Source organism: Micromys minutus, assembly GCF_963924665.1.
Source record: "Micromys minutus genome assembly, chromosome: 16".
NCBI classification, from domain to species: domain Eukaryota; kingdom Metazoa; phylum Chordata; class Mammalia; order Rodentia; family Muridae; genus Micromys; species Micromys minutus.
The window spans coordinates 51035637-51052667 of record NC_137985.1 but is presented as its reverse complement, the minus strand read 5'-3'; the positions used below and the strand labels follow the sequence as shown (position 1 = coordinate 51052667).

Below are 17031 nucleotides of genomic sequence, written 5' to 3'. Positions count from 1 at the left end.
GATGGACCCATGGCTCCAGCTGCATATGTAGCAGAGGATGGCCTTGGTGGGCATCAGTGGGAGGAGAAGCCCTTGGTCCTGCCAAGGCTCAATGCCCCAGTGTAGGGGAATGTCAGGGCAGGGAGGTGAGAAGGGGTGGGTGGGTAGGTGAACACCCTCATAAAAGCAGGGGGAGGGGGGATGGGATGGGGGTATGGAGGGGAAACTGGGAGAGGGGATAACATTTGAAATGTAAATAAAAATATCCAATAAAAAAAAAACAAATTATTGAGGATCCTTAATCAGTTAATATGTTGTGAAAGCCCATTAATGAACCCAAGATTCTCCAGATGTGAAGACATGTAGCCTTTAGTTTCATAAACTCACTATGAAGAGAAGGAAACAAAATTGCCAGCATACAGTTGCAGTCTGAGATAAGAAACCCCAGTGGAAACAGACAGGCCTTGTCCAGGTTTGGAGCTGGAACAGTGTTACACCTCTCCTTATAGAGTGAAGATTCTGAGCTGGATCGAGGAGCTTTACTGATTGTCTGCCGTTCAGGTTGGCTCTCACAGGCGGCATCGCTCCTGCTTTGGAAATAACGGAAATGGCCTGTCAGTAGAGCATCCATTATGGTGCTGTGTGTAGCCTAACTGCTTTTTATCACCCTTGTTTTAATTTAGGGGGAAGACATGGTTGACTTGTATTGGTTGCAACTATACAATACATTTATAATTTTTAAGACATCAGACTATTCAAAATAAGTCAGCATTTCTCACTTAGTAACTAAGATAGAAACTAGTTTAGCATTTGTAAACATTTTATATTGTATTTTATAAACAATATTTTATAACTCTTATGGAAATATAAAATATATTTTCTAGCCAGATAGCTTTATAAATTGGGAAACTATTTATATTGTTATAAAAATATCTCAATAACATATTTAAGGTATGTGAAATTATAATCTTTCATTAATATGATGAGTAATTTGGACTTGGAGATGGGTTTCTACAAATAGTCTTCCTATTTTCAACTAAAACACATGATTGGATGTAAATTAGTCTCAGGACAATGTGCCATGAAGGCAACAGGGAGTCTGTGTGGGGAGGAGGGGGAGCAGCAAGCAGCAGGGAGGGGTAAGTGGGAGGGGTAAGTGGGAGGGGTAAGTGGGAGGGGTAAGTGGGCGGGGTAAGTGGGAGGGGTAAGTGGGAGGGGTAAGTGGGAGGAGAGCAGGAAGAGGCTCCACAACAGGGGGTGGGAACATTCCACCAAAAACCTGATTTTAAAAATCTAATTAATGTAGGATGCTCTGGGTTTAACTGGCAACGGTGGATAATGAGTATAAACTGTAAAGCGCTTGCCAACACGCCGTTCTAGCATCTTCCTTTGTGTGCCTGAGACGTGACTTAAAGAACGTCTTCTGCAGGTCTCTCGACGCAGGGCTCAGCGCTGCGCTTCAAGGCTTGTCTGTCACAGAAACGCACTTGGTGGAGATAGACGGAGAAACCCTTTCGCTGTACGGCTCGGGGGCGCTGGAGTGCCTGGATCGGAACTGGAGTGTCCAAACGGCCGGCATGGTCACCACCGTCTCCTTCACATTCATCGAGTTCGACGAAATTGTCCAAGTACTTCCCAAACTCAAGATGAAGTTTCCAAATTCTCTGGTAAACACTTTTCTTTGGAAGTATATTTGAATTGTTCTTCATTAAAACTTGTGTGTTCAGGCCAAAGCCTGCTTCAGCTTCGTTTTCTGTAGTTTCTTTTGTGTTGATTTCCTGGCACTGGAATGTAAATTAGTTCCATAAATGGCCTTGCGGGTCTGTATTAATGTTAGAAATTATATCTCTAAAGACAGTCCTTCTTGCAGTAAAGAAGGCCAATGGAATTTTGCGCACATGTTCTATCTCAGTGTTACAAAGAAGGCCACACAGCCCTAAAGCAAGTATTTGGGCACTGACACTAGTGTGGCCAGCATGTGCATGTCCGCGTGTGCTCTGACAGCAGTCCACCAACGGGAAACGGCGCCTTTCCAGTGGGTTTCCCCTTGAGCTTTTCCTACGGCGTGTTCCTCTGTTTACCCCTCTACAGTACCCACTTTTCCTCCTGTGTCATCCCCAAAGAAGAGAAGTTGTAGTAGAGGTGGGTATTTAGAAAGAACATTCAAATTTGCAAATAGACCATTTGCTTTAGCATTTCTGTTTTAGTGTTTTGGTTCTCCTTGGCCAGTTTACATTACCAGCATGGTTTGCAGAAGGACGATAGCTCTCAGCATCAGGGTGAGTCCTGTACTTAGAAGTTTCTGGAATGTTCCTTTATACATTAGTGTTAATGTAAAATGTGTAGATTCTGCAAAACTTGAAAGAGTCAGAGTTATTGGAGAACATAAAGGAATCCTGGTTGCTGGAAGAGGACATCCTTCTCAGAAGGAATCACATACAACGCCATCGATGACTGGTGGATTGGGTACATTGAAGTTAAATGAGCTTAGAGCATTCCGTTGATTTAATGTGACCGAAAACATACTTCCTAAGCTAAAGCTTACAGGGCTCCACGGGAAATGAGCTGTGAAGTGTCAGTGTTGGTGCTTAAGGTGGTTGAACTCAGAGCAGAGACCTTGCATGTGCCTTGTTATTGCAGCACCTTAAATTCAGGGAGACCAACCTCGTGATGCTGCAGCAGTTCAACGCTCTTGCGCAGCTCCGTCGGGTTGACCAGTTGACAATCGATCCTCAGGGAAACCCAGTGGTCAACTTTACTCTCTGGAAGTACTACGTGCTGTTTAGGCTCAGCCACTTCAGTATGCAGAAAATCAATGGAACAGAGGTAAGAGAAAGCAAAGCAGGCTGCAGAATGAGCTCCCACCTGATGGCCTCACAGCACACATGGTGGAGACACGGCTATGACCGAACTGCTCAGAAAAAACAGTTTTTCAAAGAAATCTCAGCATCCACAATGTTAAAAAGGGGAAAAAAGCTACACACGGGCAACACACACTCGCACACACACACACACACACACACACACACACACACACACGGGACCACATGCACAGGGTCTAAAGCAGTCTTTTTCTGGTGAATTGTAGCTACTTTTCCTGTTGTTTGTAAGCATTCAGAGAAGAGAAAGTTTGAAAGAAGTAACTTCTGCAGTCAAGGCAGCCTTTTTATGTTTCACAATGCTCTTCAGACTGTGGCATACACGAGAGAACAGGGAAGTCAACTAAGTGTCCACTCACAAAGATGGGAGGAAATAAAGTGGAGAAAAACGTCTCAGCACATATGGCTGCTGTGTCATGAGGTAGACGAACTCAGGTCCCGGCTGAATAATGGAGATTATTAATGGAAAGCTAGTTTTAGATGATTTTTTCTGAGTTTGTCACAAGCCTAATCCTCCAGCTACTCAAAGGCTGTGTTCTCTTTAAATAATGACTTGGGGGAAAAGGGAAACTACGCTTCTCTCACCGCTGAAGCTAAATAATCTCTAAACGGTTGTCAGTCTCACTGGGGTACCTCTTGAGGTTCAGAAGACGTCCCTGTTAGAAGATGACCAGTAGTCAGCTCTGCCTGTATAGTATTGTTTTACAACCAGAACACCACAGCCACCTCCAGCAGAAATCCAGCATGATCTTGGACTCATGGAGATCTGTGGGTCAGTATCAAAAGCAACCAGACTGTGTCTCAAGCAGAATAGGCCCAGAGCTACAGTCAGCCTCCTCTGAGCCAGGAATGGCTAGGACTTTGAGATGACCCCACAGTTCCCAGCGAGCTCTCAGGAGTCTGTACTCAGTCTTCTGCCCCTCAGTTCTGCATCACACAGCTTGTAGCTGCGGGAGGGCGTCCACAGCTAATCTGCACTAGAAACACAAAGGTTTGGGGGCTCCAAGTGGAGGATTCTTCTCATGAACGGTCTTGCTGGGTGTGCTGGCTGGCTCTAGGTAGCGGCTCGCCCAGCTGTGGGATGAACTAGCATGAGAAAGAGCATTGTAATTGTGCAGGGAATAAACAGAAGCAACGCAATGTTCCAGTTTGACTCCAGAAGTACCAGCCCTGTTTATTACACACCTGGAGGAGTTGCCGTCTCTCAGTCTTGCCATTTCATACATATACGCTGCACTTACGTTTCCCTTTAGTGACAGAGCAGTGGCCTGCACTGGCCACGAGGTGACTGTGTTGGACCAGACAACTTAGTTGCCAGCTAAAGGAAGGCTTTGAGGAGCAGCAGTCCTTACCACGAAGGTCTGAGATAGGGAAGAATTGGTCTACCCTGATGCCGTGTATATATGATGTGACTGAATTATATGTGAACTATGGGTTGTTTTCTCAGAAGGCACTTTTGTGTTATCACAAATAAACACACCTGCTCTTCCAACACTGGTGAGGCTGAGACAGGGGGTTGGCTGTGAGACCCTGTCTCTTGGTGACAAGAGCCATGGGGCAGTGCAGATATGGCTCTGTCTGAAAAGTGCCTATTGTGCAAGTCTGAGAACCTAGGTAGATCCCCCAAAGCCAGGCAAAAGGTAGGCCTGCAGCACACATCTGGACCCCTACAGCTGGGTGGGTCAGAGAAAGGTCAGTCCCAGGGGCTCGCTGGTCAGCCTGTCTGTCTGCACCTATAAGATCCAGGCTAATGAGAACCTGCCTCATAACCAGCAGATTACGAGTGGCTTGGGAAACATGCCATCACCCTCTGACCTCTGTATGTCTGCACATGCATACACATACATGTATACACATACACCTGCATAACACAGTACACTCTCTCCAAATAAATAAATAATGATGAAGGCTCCTGTGCTTAAAAATACCCCAAGCCTACGCACACATAGATAAGAGCTGTCTCAGCTTCTCTGCTGACAGTGGAGCAGATAATCATTCAGCACTTCCCTTGTGCACATGAAACATTTAGCGGCATCCCTGGCTCTGTGCACTAGATGTCAGTAGCACCCTTAACCAGTCTAGATAGTGTCAAATTCCTAAGTGGACAATGTGGGATCTTGGTTAGTAAATTTATTTACACTGGGTAAATAAACCAACTGTACTGAAAATGCAGGTCACCCTGGTTTTTATATTATTTTTAAAAATACAATTTCTTTAATGTCATGATAATAGAATTTTTAAAAATCAAACAGCAATTTTTTTTCAAAAGCGTATTGAGCATTTATAGGTGTGAAAGTACTAGAAGGAGTTAGAAGTGGTGGCGCACACCTTTAATCCCAGCACTCACGGGGCAGGCGTAGCTAGATCTTTGTGAGTGCAAGGTCACGTTGGTTTACATGGTGAGTTCCATGCCTGCTAGGCTACAAAGTGAGACCCTGTCTCAAAAAACCAAAACAGAAAAAGTACTGGAAGCCATACATTATCAAATTACAATGTTATTTTATCCCAATCTTATATTGAATATACCCAGATATGAATCCAAATCTTGCCTTTAGCTATTGGATTGTTTGGTTGATTGGTTGGTTGGGACAAGATCACACTGTGTAGCACAAGCTGACCTTGAGTTAACATACTCCTGTGACAGCCTCCCAACTGGTAGGATGACAAATGTGTGTTACCGCACCTGACTTTTTCAGTTCTTTCCTGATTAGCACAGGGTGAGCCTTCAGACTGTATACTTGGGGCATATTATTCCTTATAGGGAAAAGGTTGCCATGGATTTAGAAAGCACAGGGGTATCTTTGCTAGTCTACTAAGCATTCCATCTCTCAAGGAAGGGGGAAAATCGTCCTTACAGGAGCAAGCCATGTATAAGCACCTTAGTAAGATGGAATCTACACTATTGGCAGTGCCCTCTAAGTTATCCTAATTTAGGAAACTCTAGTATTCCTTTTTATAATAAACTTTAAGGGAAAGGGAGATGGCTCAGCTGATTAAATGCTGGCTAAGCAAGCAAGAAGATTGGAATTTGAATCCCCAGAATCCACATAAACACCCACCTGTAATTCTAGTCCTTGAAGAAAGAGGCAGGATCCCTGAAGTAAGACAGCCAGTGAGACTGTGTACCAGTCAGCTTGGGGTTGGACCAGACCCTGCTTCAGAATGTAACATGGAAGGACATTTGAGGAAGAATTCTGACATCACACATACACACACCTGCAAACACACATGCATGCATACATACCACACACACACACATTTGCAAAGATAAATACATTCATGCATGTATACCATATACACACAAACATACACCACAACCACATACACACATATCTACAAGTACACATGTATGCATACCATACACACACATGAAACCATATGCAGACAAACACCTGCAAACACACATATGCACAAGCATACCACACACATATCCATATTTACATGCATACCACACACACACACACACACACACACACATACAGAGAGAGAGAGAGAGAGAGAGAGAGAGCGAGAGAGAGAAGCCATCCTTTAAAAATGTAAGTTTCCTCAAGCACATGTTGAATTCTAAATCAGAGCTATCTCATGGGCCCTGGTCAGCTTCCAGGAGTCACCTTTGAGCATCTCCTCTGTAATTAGACTCTGAGGAAGACAAAGTCACCGTGAAGACCTCCACAGTCCAGGGAAGTGTACTTTCTTGAGCTAAAAGAAGCAATGCCATCTTCACCCCTCTCTGTTCTTTCTTCTCAGGTAACACAAAACGACATGATAATGGCTGAACGGCTCTTTGGAATCCTAGCACACGTCGCATCCTCCGAGCTGCCTCAGTACCGCATGATTTCGATTCTGGGTGATGCCAGGTAACCCCTTTTTTTTATAGATTACCACAGTACTAGAAATAGCTCCTAACCACCACTGCTGCACCCTGCAGACACCATACCCCAGGCCTCTCTTGTGACTGGCCTTGTTCAAACTTAAAAGGAACAAAGTCAGTGTTCTTCCGTGATTATAGTCTAATAGCCAAAGATGGACATAAACCACTAAAATCCGGTCTGTCTGTGCAGCAAGAGGGGTGGCGGTAAAGATGTGTTTTATTTGAGAACACTGGAAAAGGCTTCCTGATTAATATATTTATTTGGGAATAAGTAGGGGGATGTTAAGCTTAGAACATGGGGAAAGAGATTTATTTTTAAAACAATAAATAAACATAAACAAACAATGGATAGGTTCTGAATTCAAATTTTACTCCAGTGCCCTTGATTGATCAATATAAATACCATCTACAACCCACAGAACTGTTCTGAGGTGTAAACATCCTGAGGGTAAAGTGCTTGCTGAACAAACATAAGGACCTGAGTTTGGATCCCCAGCCCCCATGCAGAAGCACAGTGTGGCAGCGCAGGTCTAACCCCAGAGCTGATGAATAAAAATGGGAAAACCCCAGGAGCTCACTGGCCAACCAGTCTGTCTAAAATGACAGCCTCCAAGCTGAAAGCCTGTCTCAATAAAACAAGGTGAAGAAGCAACTGAGGAGACATCCAGATGTCAACCTCTGGCCTACACACATATACACTACATGCACACACACACTCTCACACACACACTCATAATCATACTCACATACACACACCCTCACACACACACACCACATACACACCACACATACATACACTACACATATACATACCACACACATATAGTCACACATACACACAGTCCAATATCCCTAACACGTAATGCACATACACAAAAAATACTTGGTGGAACACAAAAGATATTGAAGAGGTATTGAATTCAGAAATGATAGCTTAGACAAATCAGTAAAAATTATGCTTTTCTGAATTGTATAATACTTAGAAGATTTAATAACTTTAAAATAAAAGGCCCTCATAAATCAGATGAAATAAATTAAAATGAAACTATAAAGGATTTTCAATAACTTATCCAATGGATATATTTCAAACCCTGTTCCCAGAACCTGATACCCAAAGTCAGATTGGGAAAATGTATCCAAGCATGTGTGGGATGTTTTTAGAGGAGAACACACCTTAAACTCAAAGACAGTCTCTGTATTTACAGAGTGTAGTCGCCCGTCAGCATGCTCCAGGCAGGACCTAACGGGCTGCAGTGTTAGGAGCCTGGGCATGTGGCCCTGCGGTGACCACGGGGCACGGGGAGCACGGGGAGCATGGCTGCCAGGGAGTCCCAGAGCTGAGATAGTGTCGCTAGTGAGCTGAGATAGCCAAAAACTTCTCTCGGTGCAGCTAGAAGGTAACAAAAACTCAGCTAAAGAAATGGCCCATACATAGAATACAGGAAACGTTAACCTTTAGAAAGTAAAAGAAGAGCCGCCCGTCTCTTTTCAAAGCTGTAACCACACAGGTTTTAAGATAATGACTCAGCTTTGTGGGGAGAGGCACAAGTGTGACCACGAGCCACAAAGCGAGGTGGGGCCTGCGTGCTGTCACCCATGGCGGCTGATGCTGTGGGTTTTCTCATAGCGGCTTGGCAACGCCTGCCTTTGCTGTAGCCGTGCCTTTTGACTCCATCATTTCACTGAGCAGAATTCTAGAAATGATTTCATATGAACATAAACATGGATTTCTATCGTGGCTTGTGTTTATAACAAAATAGTGAATGCCCACTTGTGGAATAAGACCACCTACCTGTAGCTGTAAGAACAAGTAGCACTTCCCATGTGAGACAGTGGGTGTGTCCTTATTGTTGTGATTGAGAAGTGGTCTGGATTGGTGACTGATTTGGGAGGGTCCTACCCACTCTAAGTGGTGCCATGTCCGGGTCAGTGGGCCTGCGCTATGTAAGAAAGCAGTTGAGCTAGTTGAGCTAGAGTGAGCCGGTTGGTGGCGCTCTCCCACGGTTGGTGGCGCTCTCCCACGGTTGGTGGCGCTCTCCCACGGTTGGTGGCGCTCTCCCACGGCTCCTGCTCCCATGCGTCCTATCTCAAGTCTGTATGCAAACGTTCCTCAGATCGTGACCTACATGTGTAACCCAATAAAGCCTTTCCTTCCCACAGTTGCTTTCAGTCAGTTTCTGTCACGGCAAAGAAATGTAACTAGAGCATGTTGTGATGTTCTAGAAAGTTCCAGAACACTTGTGTGGTAGGCTCCAGTTTGTGAGAATAGGGTATATAGCTCAAAAAGACTCTGGATTTTAAAATATTTGTTTTTGATTTGGGGGTTTTGGTTTGTTTTGGGGCGGGGTTACCTATAAATGTTGAATAAAGGCCAATACTGTGCTAAAGCATATAGATCTTTTAAATGGCATACATGTGTGCACTGCTTAGATTCTCTTTAGGTTCTGTTCTCTGTGTATTGTTCTTTTTTAAAAACAATTCTTCGTTTTAAAAAGTACTTGGAAGTGCTTTCTTGCTGAGTTTTAGGTTGGAAGCATTGTGGGCTGCAGCGTTTCATGCTGTGCTGGACTTCGCACATGGTTCACCCCTTTTGCATTGAAGAAGAAATTCAAACTGAAATACTAACTATGGAAGTGCATCTAATTAGAGCTTGTGTGTTAGAGCCTCTGGGATCTGACCAGAGATTCAGATGCAGTGAAGCTTTGGCCCAGTTACAAAAGGCTGACTAGAAAATGCCTATGCATTTGGAAGAAAAGAGGCAGATTTCTAGATAACCCATAAAGTCAAAGGAATTTCCTAATGAAATCATGCAGGCACCTTGTGCCGAAATATACAGAAAATCCATTGATAGACTTATGGATCAGTAATACAGCGCTAAATAGAAGCATGTGAGCCTTGAACTCACACATTAGAGAGAGTAAGGGCTGGCAATTAATGATTTAAATACTTATTTCAGAAGATTAGAAAAAGAACAGCAAAACAATCCAGAAGAAAGTTAAATAAAAAACGTTTAATATAAATGGAGCTTTCTATTTTAAAGTCTAGTAAACCTTATAGAAGGGGCACAGAGACGGCCCAGTGGTTAAGAGTATATGCTGACCTGAGGACTGGAGTTCGAATCCTGGCACAATGTCGGCAGATCACAAACTTCCATGGTCTAGCTCCAAGGACCCAACACTCCCTGCTGACCTCCTCTGACACCTGCACATTTAAGGGTTTAAAACGTGATATCAAATGTGTGTGGATATTGCTTTTTTAATTTTTAGAAAGTCAGTAAAAGGGGGAGGGCATAAGGACAAATATAGATCTACAGCGAGTCGCCATCTCTTTATGAAACTGGGAAAGGACTGGCAGGGAGACTTGTGATCTGCATCACAACTGACCTCCGTTCTATCATTGGAATTACAATTATCTTGACATATGTCAAATGCAAACACTAAATAATGTGTAGAATCATGAGCTGTAGACTATCTTGTTACACTCTTCAAAATTTATACTTCTCCAGTTTTCAAAAAATCCCACTGTACTTTTAAGTTAGAAAATTTTTTAAAAAATTTTTAATTTCTGCTGTCAGTCTTCGGTCCCCCCATAGAGCCCTGTTAGGAGTTTGCAGAGACTGGGACTGGAGCTGGGAGGGGCTCATGTGAGATGAGGTGCAGCGCCTGGGATTGTGGGTAGGCGGCTCCTGTGAGATGAGGTGCAGCGCCTGGGATTGTGGGTAGGCGGCTCTATGAAGCTCCAGGACGCTGAGTCGCCCTTGTGGTGGTAAGATGCCTCCTCGGATTCTTACTGCTCTCAGTCTGCTTTTGCTAAAACTAACTCCACACCCAAGTTGATGTTCTAGCTAGGAACACAATGCAGGGGATAAAAGAACGAAGAGCTGCGCGAGGTTATGTGAGCAAACTAACATGTTTTATAGTTACATAGACTGTAGATGGAACAGTAACTGTTCAAACTCAGAAATCTGGTGTTCAATAAAGACTTCGCTGCCTCTGAAGTCAGCAAAAGTTGTGCATGACCTTTGCATCCTCATCTCTAACTCTGAGTCCCTTCACTGTGTCCTGCAGGAAAAAACAATTCCGCTATCTACTGGAGAGCAAATGTAAAAAGCCTGGCATCTTCTGTGAGGACACCAGTGACAGCAAGAGGTTCATCGGGGAGAACACGAACCGCGCGACCCTCAACTACGCCACCCGAGAGTTCTACCACGAGAAGCTGGAGGTACGTGGACCTGTGGGTCTGATGTCCCTGTTGTCCACACATGTGGGGCTGGAGGTCATTTCACACAACCCGAGGACACCAGCAGAGACAGGCTGTGAGGCTTAAGAGGAGAGCTCTGGCTCCAGAGTTTCCATCTCAGCACAAAAGCATCCTGAAAGCACTCCGTGCCAAAAATCTGAACCAAAATAGGACACACAGGCCTGATCTGTCTAAATTAAGAAAAAAAGAGAGATGCTTCTGTGGGTGTCTGTCCAGCTGGTACCCGAGCAACAGAGGACTCAGCAGGATCTCTGCTACAGGGTTCCAGGCTTGGCCTGAGGTGTTTTAGTTTCTGCGCTTCATTCTTTACCATGGACTCCCTAACGTCACTGTGCGGCTGCTTCGTTCCCAGCAGAGTTTCTTAGGCCAGTGTGTGTTCACAGCACAACTTCTGGGAGGTCCACTGAAGGGATACAGCATTGCGGGACCCAGAGCTACAGGGCAGGAAGTGTGTTTGCAGTACCAGCCCTTTGGACACTCAGCAGACAGTTGAAAATGCTGTACACCTAAGAGCAAGAGAGCCGTGCTGCAGCCGATTTGTGCAGTGACGGAAGACCACGGGGCAAGAAAGGGCAGACATGTTGATTGTTGCGTCTAACGACGTGCCGGGTGCCTGTGTGTGTGAGCTGTGTAAATCACTGTAGCTCCTCAGACAAGTTAGATAGAGTTCTAAATGGAGGGCGGAAGGGACAGAAAGGGGGAGGAGGGAGAGGGAGAGAGATGTATATATAAATTAGAAGTAAAAGCACAGGCAGGTGGCTTTCCTGTGCTTATCTGGCAGCTCCTAACTGTATTGAGAAGTTGCTGTAAAGCCATTGCACCTCAGAGCACCCTGTGGTGGTTCCATCAGCACTTCCTTTCATTGGAACGTCGTTGATTTTCTGTTTTTTCCCCTTTCCCTCCGCCTTGCTCAATCTGAAGCCTTTGGAATCCATAGAAGCCTGTAGGTTACAGCTTGAAAACTGTTGGACAATTCATCTCACGATGTTTCTACAGCACAAAAGGATGCTCAGCCTCTGCTTTAGTGTGGGAGGTCTGGAGTGCTCAGTGGAGCACTTGCCGAGGGCACAGGCTGAGGGTCTCATGCATACACACAGTCAGTGTTTCTGGAGTTGAACAGAGTCAAATGTGAAAACGGTCAGTGCTTAGAGGAAGCTGTCAGCTTAGATGAGACTGAGCCACTAATAAAGACTTCCTGGTTGTGCCGGAAAACGGAAGTGAAGGGCAAGGTGTCTAATATACAAATTCTCATGAAAGAATTTTAGAAACTATGAAACTGCTGTACACAAACAGGGACAATTTCATGGGGAAGCTACCAAGTCAAGTGATCTCAAAAAATAAGTCCTTCCGAGTTTTAACTTTTATTTTGTAAGGAATGTTTAAAGAATAAACTCTTGTTTTAAGGTAGACAACACAGCATTGACTGTAAAATCCACCAAATTGTTAGAAAAAGAAGATCCAGGCCAGATACTTAGATACCAGAATCCTTTAAAACGCCACGTTAGAGCTGGAGAGATCACTCAGGAGTGAGGAGCAGGTGCCGCTCCTGCAGAGGGACCCAGTTCCATCCCTAGCTAAACGGTTAGGTCCAGCTTCAGGGGATCTGCTGCCCTCCTCTGGTGTCTGTGGGCATTACATTCACTCACACACACACACACACACACACACACACACACATACACACACACACATACACACACACACACAAACACACACACACACATACATACACACATACACAAACACACACATACATACACACACACACACTCACACACACACACACACACAAACACACACATACATACACACACACACACACAAACACACACATACATACACACACACACACACAAACACACACATACATACACACACACACACACATACATACACACACACACACACACACACACAAGGAGGGGTGAAATGAATATCAGGCAGAATACAGAAGAACATTAAATGGGTTACATTCCTTATAGCCAGTGTAAAAATAAATTTAAAATAGGATACCATTTACTGTAATGATAAACTGATACACTGTGGGGATGGATATGAAAATACTTCTAAACTGGAACTGAGAGACACTTCATTCAGCAAAGTGCTTGCCTTGCAAGCAGGAAGGCTAGAGCTTGGGTTCCCAAACCAGTGTACAAAGCCTGGTGTGGTAGTGCACGCCCCACCCGTAATCTTGGCACTGAGGAGACAGAGGTGCAGGGAGTGTCCTGGAGCTCCCTGGCCAGCTAGCTGTACTGAACCAGTGAGCTCCAAGCTCAGAGGGAAGCCTTGCCTCACCCAGTAAAGAAGAGTGCAACGGAAGAGAGCACGTGGCATCGACCTCTCGGTTCAGCGTGCGCATATACGCACACACACACACACACACACACACACACACACACACATACACACACACACACAAACATACACACACACACACATACATACACACACACACACACACACACACACACACACACACATATGCCCTCAGTTGGGGAAACTGGATGTTTGTTGCAGGTAACTGAAGAAGATTTGGAAAAAAGTTTATGTTCATAGAAAAAGCATTCTCTGCTATTAAGTGTTAAATCTTCACAAGGCAGCCCTAGCTCAGATCTGTGAGTTCTTTAATCCTAATGTTATTGGACAGCACTGGACCTTAAGTATACAAGAGTAAGGGGCTTCGTCAGGTACCAGCTGACTGCGATAAGCTGTGTGTCCAGTCAGGCGTCTGCTGTGCTGAAACACTGGGCTTATCACTGCTAGCTCTTTTTCCGAGGATGTTAGGGCTGGAACTCAAGGGAAATGGAGGCAGGAACAGAACAGAAGGATGGAGGTGTGTTCTTTATTGGCTTGCTCCCAATGGCTTGCTCAGCCTACCTTCTTATGCCACTTAGGACCACCAGCCCAGGGGTGACACAGCTGAGCTGGGCCCTTCCACAGCAACCATTAGTCAAGAAAATGACCTACGGACTTGCCGACTGACTAGTCTGATAGACTCGACTCCTCAGTGAGTTTCTTGTCCCCAGATATCTCTGGTTGTGTCAGGTTGACAAGAACCAACCAGAATAAGGTTGCAGGTATGGCAAGACCGGAATACAGACTGTGGACAACAGATGACATTGCACATACTGGGGAGATGTAGGCAGACAGCAGCCATTACCAGTGGGGGCAGTCTGCTGCATGAAACATACTGAACCCATCTACACTGCACAACAAAAATCAACTCCAGGTCAAATAAAAGCTCAGGCATAAAATTTTAAACTTTGAAGTTCTTTTTTTTTGAAGGAGACCTTATGGTTAGGTAGATATGACTTTTGAACACCTCAAGTAACCAACTATACAGGAAGATTTTTATATATATATAAATTTGACAGTCAAGGTCATTTTTAATAAAAATGGCTTCAGCAAAATCAAACAAAGTCTGGATTAAAGTGGCTTGATCAATAAAAACGCAAGGAGGACGTAACATGAGGAGATGTGGGCTCCTATCCTGAGACAGCTCAAAGGCAAAGAAAAAATCCGAAGCCACGTGATACTTTGGGACAAACACCAAGCTAGCTGTCAGGAGACTTGGCCTTGAGCCCTGATCACCACTTATTACCTGGGAGACCTTGCCCAAGTCCCTTAATCACTGTCTCCTGACTCACAGCCCAGCGTTTCTCCTCCTCCACCCAGCAACAGCATCTTGAAAATCACTTAGAGCAGAGCAGCCAGAGGGCTCAGCCTCTCCTGTGCACTCGGGGCTGGGGAAGTTAACGGAGGTGAGCTGCTCACAAATCAGGCTAAACAGTCCCTTTCTTCAGACGTCCTGTTGCTTGAGGCAACATCCATCCATTCTGATGCCTCATCTAAAGGAGATTTAAGGGACTTTACAGAATCTAGATCTCGTGGACAAGAAGGAAGACGGGAAGCTCAGCAATTGTCCAGGACTGAATAGTGAGTTTCTGACAGCCACCTGGAGAGCTGTGACCTCCTGGGTGCCGGCCCAGGTTCTGTTTCCCATGCTTCCTGAAGATGGCACAGGGCCTACTGCAGGTCCCGTCTCTAGACATTGGTAGACTGCTGAGTAACCATTTATTTCATTCAACAATGATAATTAATGTGACTCATCTTAGAAATTTTGTGTTTTGAGTTTGAGATTTAAATAGATCTTTTTCTTAGGTTTCTTGTCAGTACGTAGCCTTCCTACCGTGATCAATTCAAGCTGCATAGGGTATAGGTCTCATCATCACATGCATTGCAACAACTTTCCCTCTAACAACAAGAGTAGACTAAATGCAGACAGGCAGATAGACAGACCCAGGGTCTTCACATTAGAGTAAAACCTCTACCACTGAGCTATACTCCCAACTTCAAAAGAATGTCTTTATTAGAACCCCTGATGACATTGGAACTGAATACACAAATGTCCTCTGGCTCCAAACTCACCATGCTGTGTGTAGAAGCAGCTTTCTCACCTTCAGACTGCCAGACCCAAAAGCCAAGCAAGAATGTTGTTCTTTCTGTGGTGACGGCCTAGTGTGGGTCCAAGGCTTGTGATATTTCTTCTTCCTCTTTGGCACTTTTCTCAAACTTTGCCTAAAGAGTCTACTCTGTAGTGTGATGTTCTGTGTTTCTCTATATAGAAAGTAAACTCAAACTCAAAGTATGATATAAAGGATTATGCAGATAGTAGCTAACCCTAGACTAATTGAATGTTCAGCATCACCCCCCCCCCCCATCACTGTCACCTCTGCAAAGCCCCATGCTCAGCCAAGGCAGGAGACTGGAAAGTGAGCCCTTATTTGCTGCCTACCAAGGCAGAACCCTGTCTCAAGAGCTGCTGGGAAGGAATTCCCACCCTAAAGGAGCAGAACAGGAGAGCAAAGGGGATGCAGAATAAATTATTTCAAGCTTCTCTGGTTCTGTTAATTGTTGTTTTGACTGTTGGATTAGTTATTACTTAATGTAAATATTTCTTAACAGGAAATAAAGGACAAGAAGAAGTTCTGCAGGTTGTACGTAGAAGACCTGGTAAAGGAAGCCACAGCCATCAACATGAAACACGAGGCTCTGCAGAAGCTGTGGCCACAGATGTTCATTGAGCTTGTCAGGGACGCTGTCATAGAGATCCGCAGCAAGGACTCCTACATGAAGCTCTGCCTGCAGCAGATCACCGACCAGAAGTAGGGATGGCTCCTCCCTGAGACTCAGGCAACTGGAACTTTTTTACAGTTTGGCAAGATGCAGGTTAGACATGAGACATCACCACGACCGCACATCCTAGACAGAGCGGCGCCAGAGCCTCGCTCCTGCACGGTTGAGAAAGGAGGGGCAGGACAGAGGGGGCTCTTTCCCACGCATGCTGACCACACAACCTTGGGAAACCAAGCAGCAATTGGAGGAGGCCCGGCTGCTGGGTGAGAGACGCTTCTTCAGCTCCTGCTCTGGCTGGTGTGCCTGCCCCAGTCCCAAGCACGCTGTGTGCTGAGGGGCTAGCATGAGACGCCTCTACCAGCCTCCAGCTGAGACTTTTCTCTTTTGCTTTTGCTTTTTTATTTTATGTCATGATTTCAAAGCCAAGCATATGTTCTTTTTTATGAGTGAAAAAATAAATACATTAGTTAAAAAAAAAAAAAAAAAAAGTCCAGTTTGTTGTGTGGCTATGTTCGTCTCCTATTGGTGGGATCCCTGGTGTTCACCTATGTCCACAGGAAGTGACTTTTCGGGTACCTCAGTCACTGTGGGCTGAAAGTGTGAAGATAGTTGAGCACAGGAAGAGGATGTTTGGTCTTAAGGACTCCGGAGAGAATGTCTGATGAAGCATATATGGAATGTGCTTTTTTGAAGGTGTTTCCCCGTCATTGGCCAGTGTGGGTCTCATTTAATAGGCACACATGTGCTCATTCTTCAGAAATATTAAGGATGAAAGACTCTATCTAGTTTTTAAGTTCAGAAAATCAAACAGATAAATAAGACAATGAGGGTCTGGGCTGGTCCATTCTGATAAGAAATGGATGATACAGCCTTGGAGAGCCAATCTTACCAGTAAACAAGCGAGCT

At 44.8% G+C, this 17031-nt stretch overlaps 1 protein-coding gene across 2 annotated transcripts in view; it reads left to right on the top strand.

Annotated features, from left to right (window-relative positions):
* Window positions 1-16471, top strand: part of LRRC49 (leucine rich repeat containing 49) — a 96106-nt gene extending 79635 nt beyond the window's left edge. For both annotated transcript variants that reach the window (XM_080930399.1, XM_080930398.1), the window contains 5 exons: window positions 1409-1646; window positions 2620-2805; window positions 6606-6715; window positions 10797-10950; window positions 15955-16471. In XM_080930399.1, the coding sequence (XP_080786525.1) occupies window positions 1409-1646; window positions 2620-2805; window positions 6606-6715; window positions 10797-10950; window positions 15955-16158 (892 nt within the window). In that variant the 3' untranslated portion in view covers window positions 16159-16471. The remainder of the gene's footprint in view (window positions 1-1408; window positions 1647-2619; window positions 2806-6605; window positions 6716-10796; window positions 10951-15954) is intronic.
* The last annotated feature ends 560 nt before the right edge of the window (window positions 16472-17031 follow it).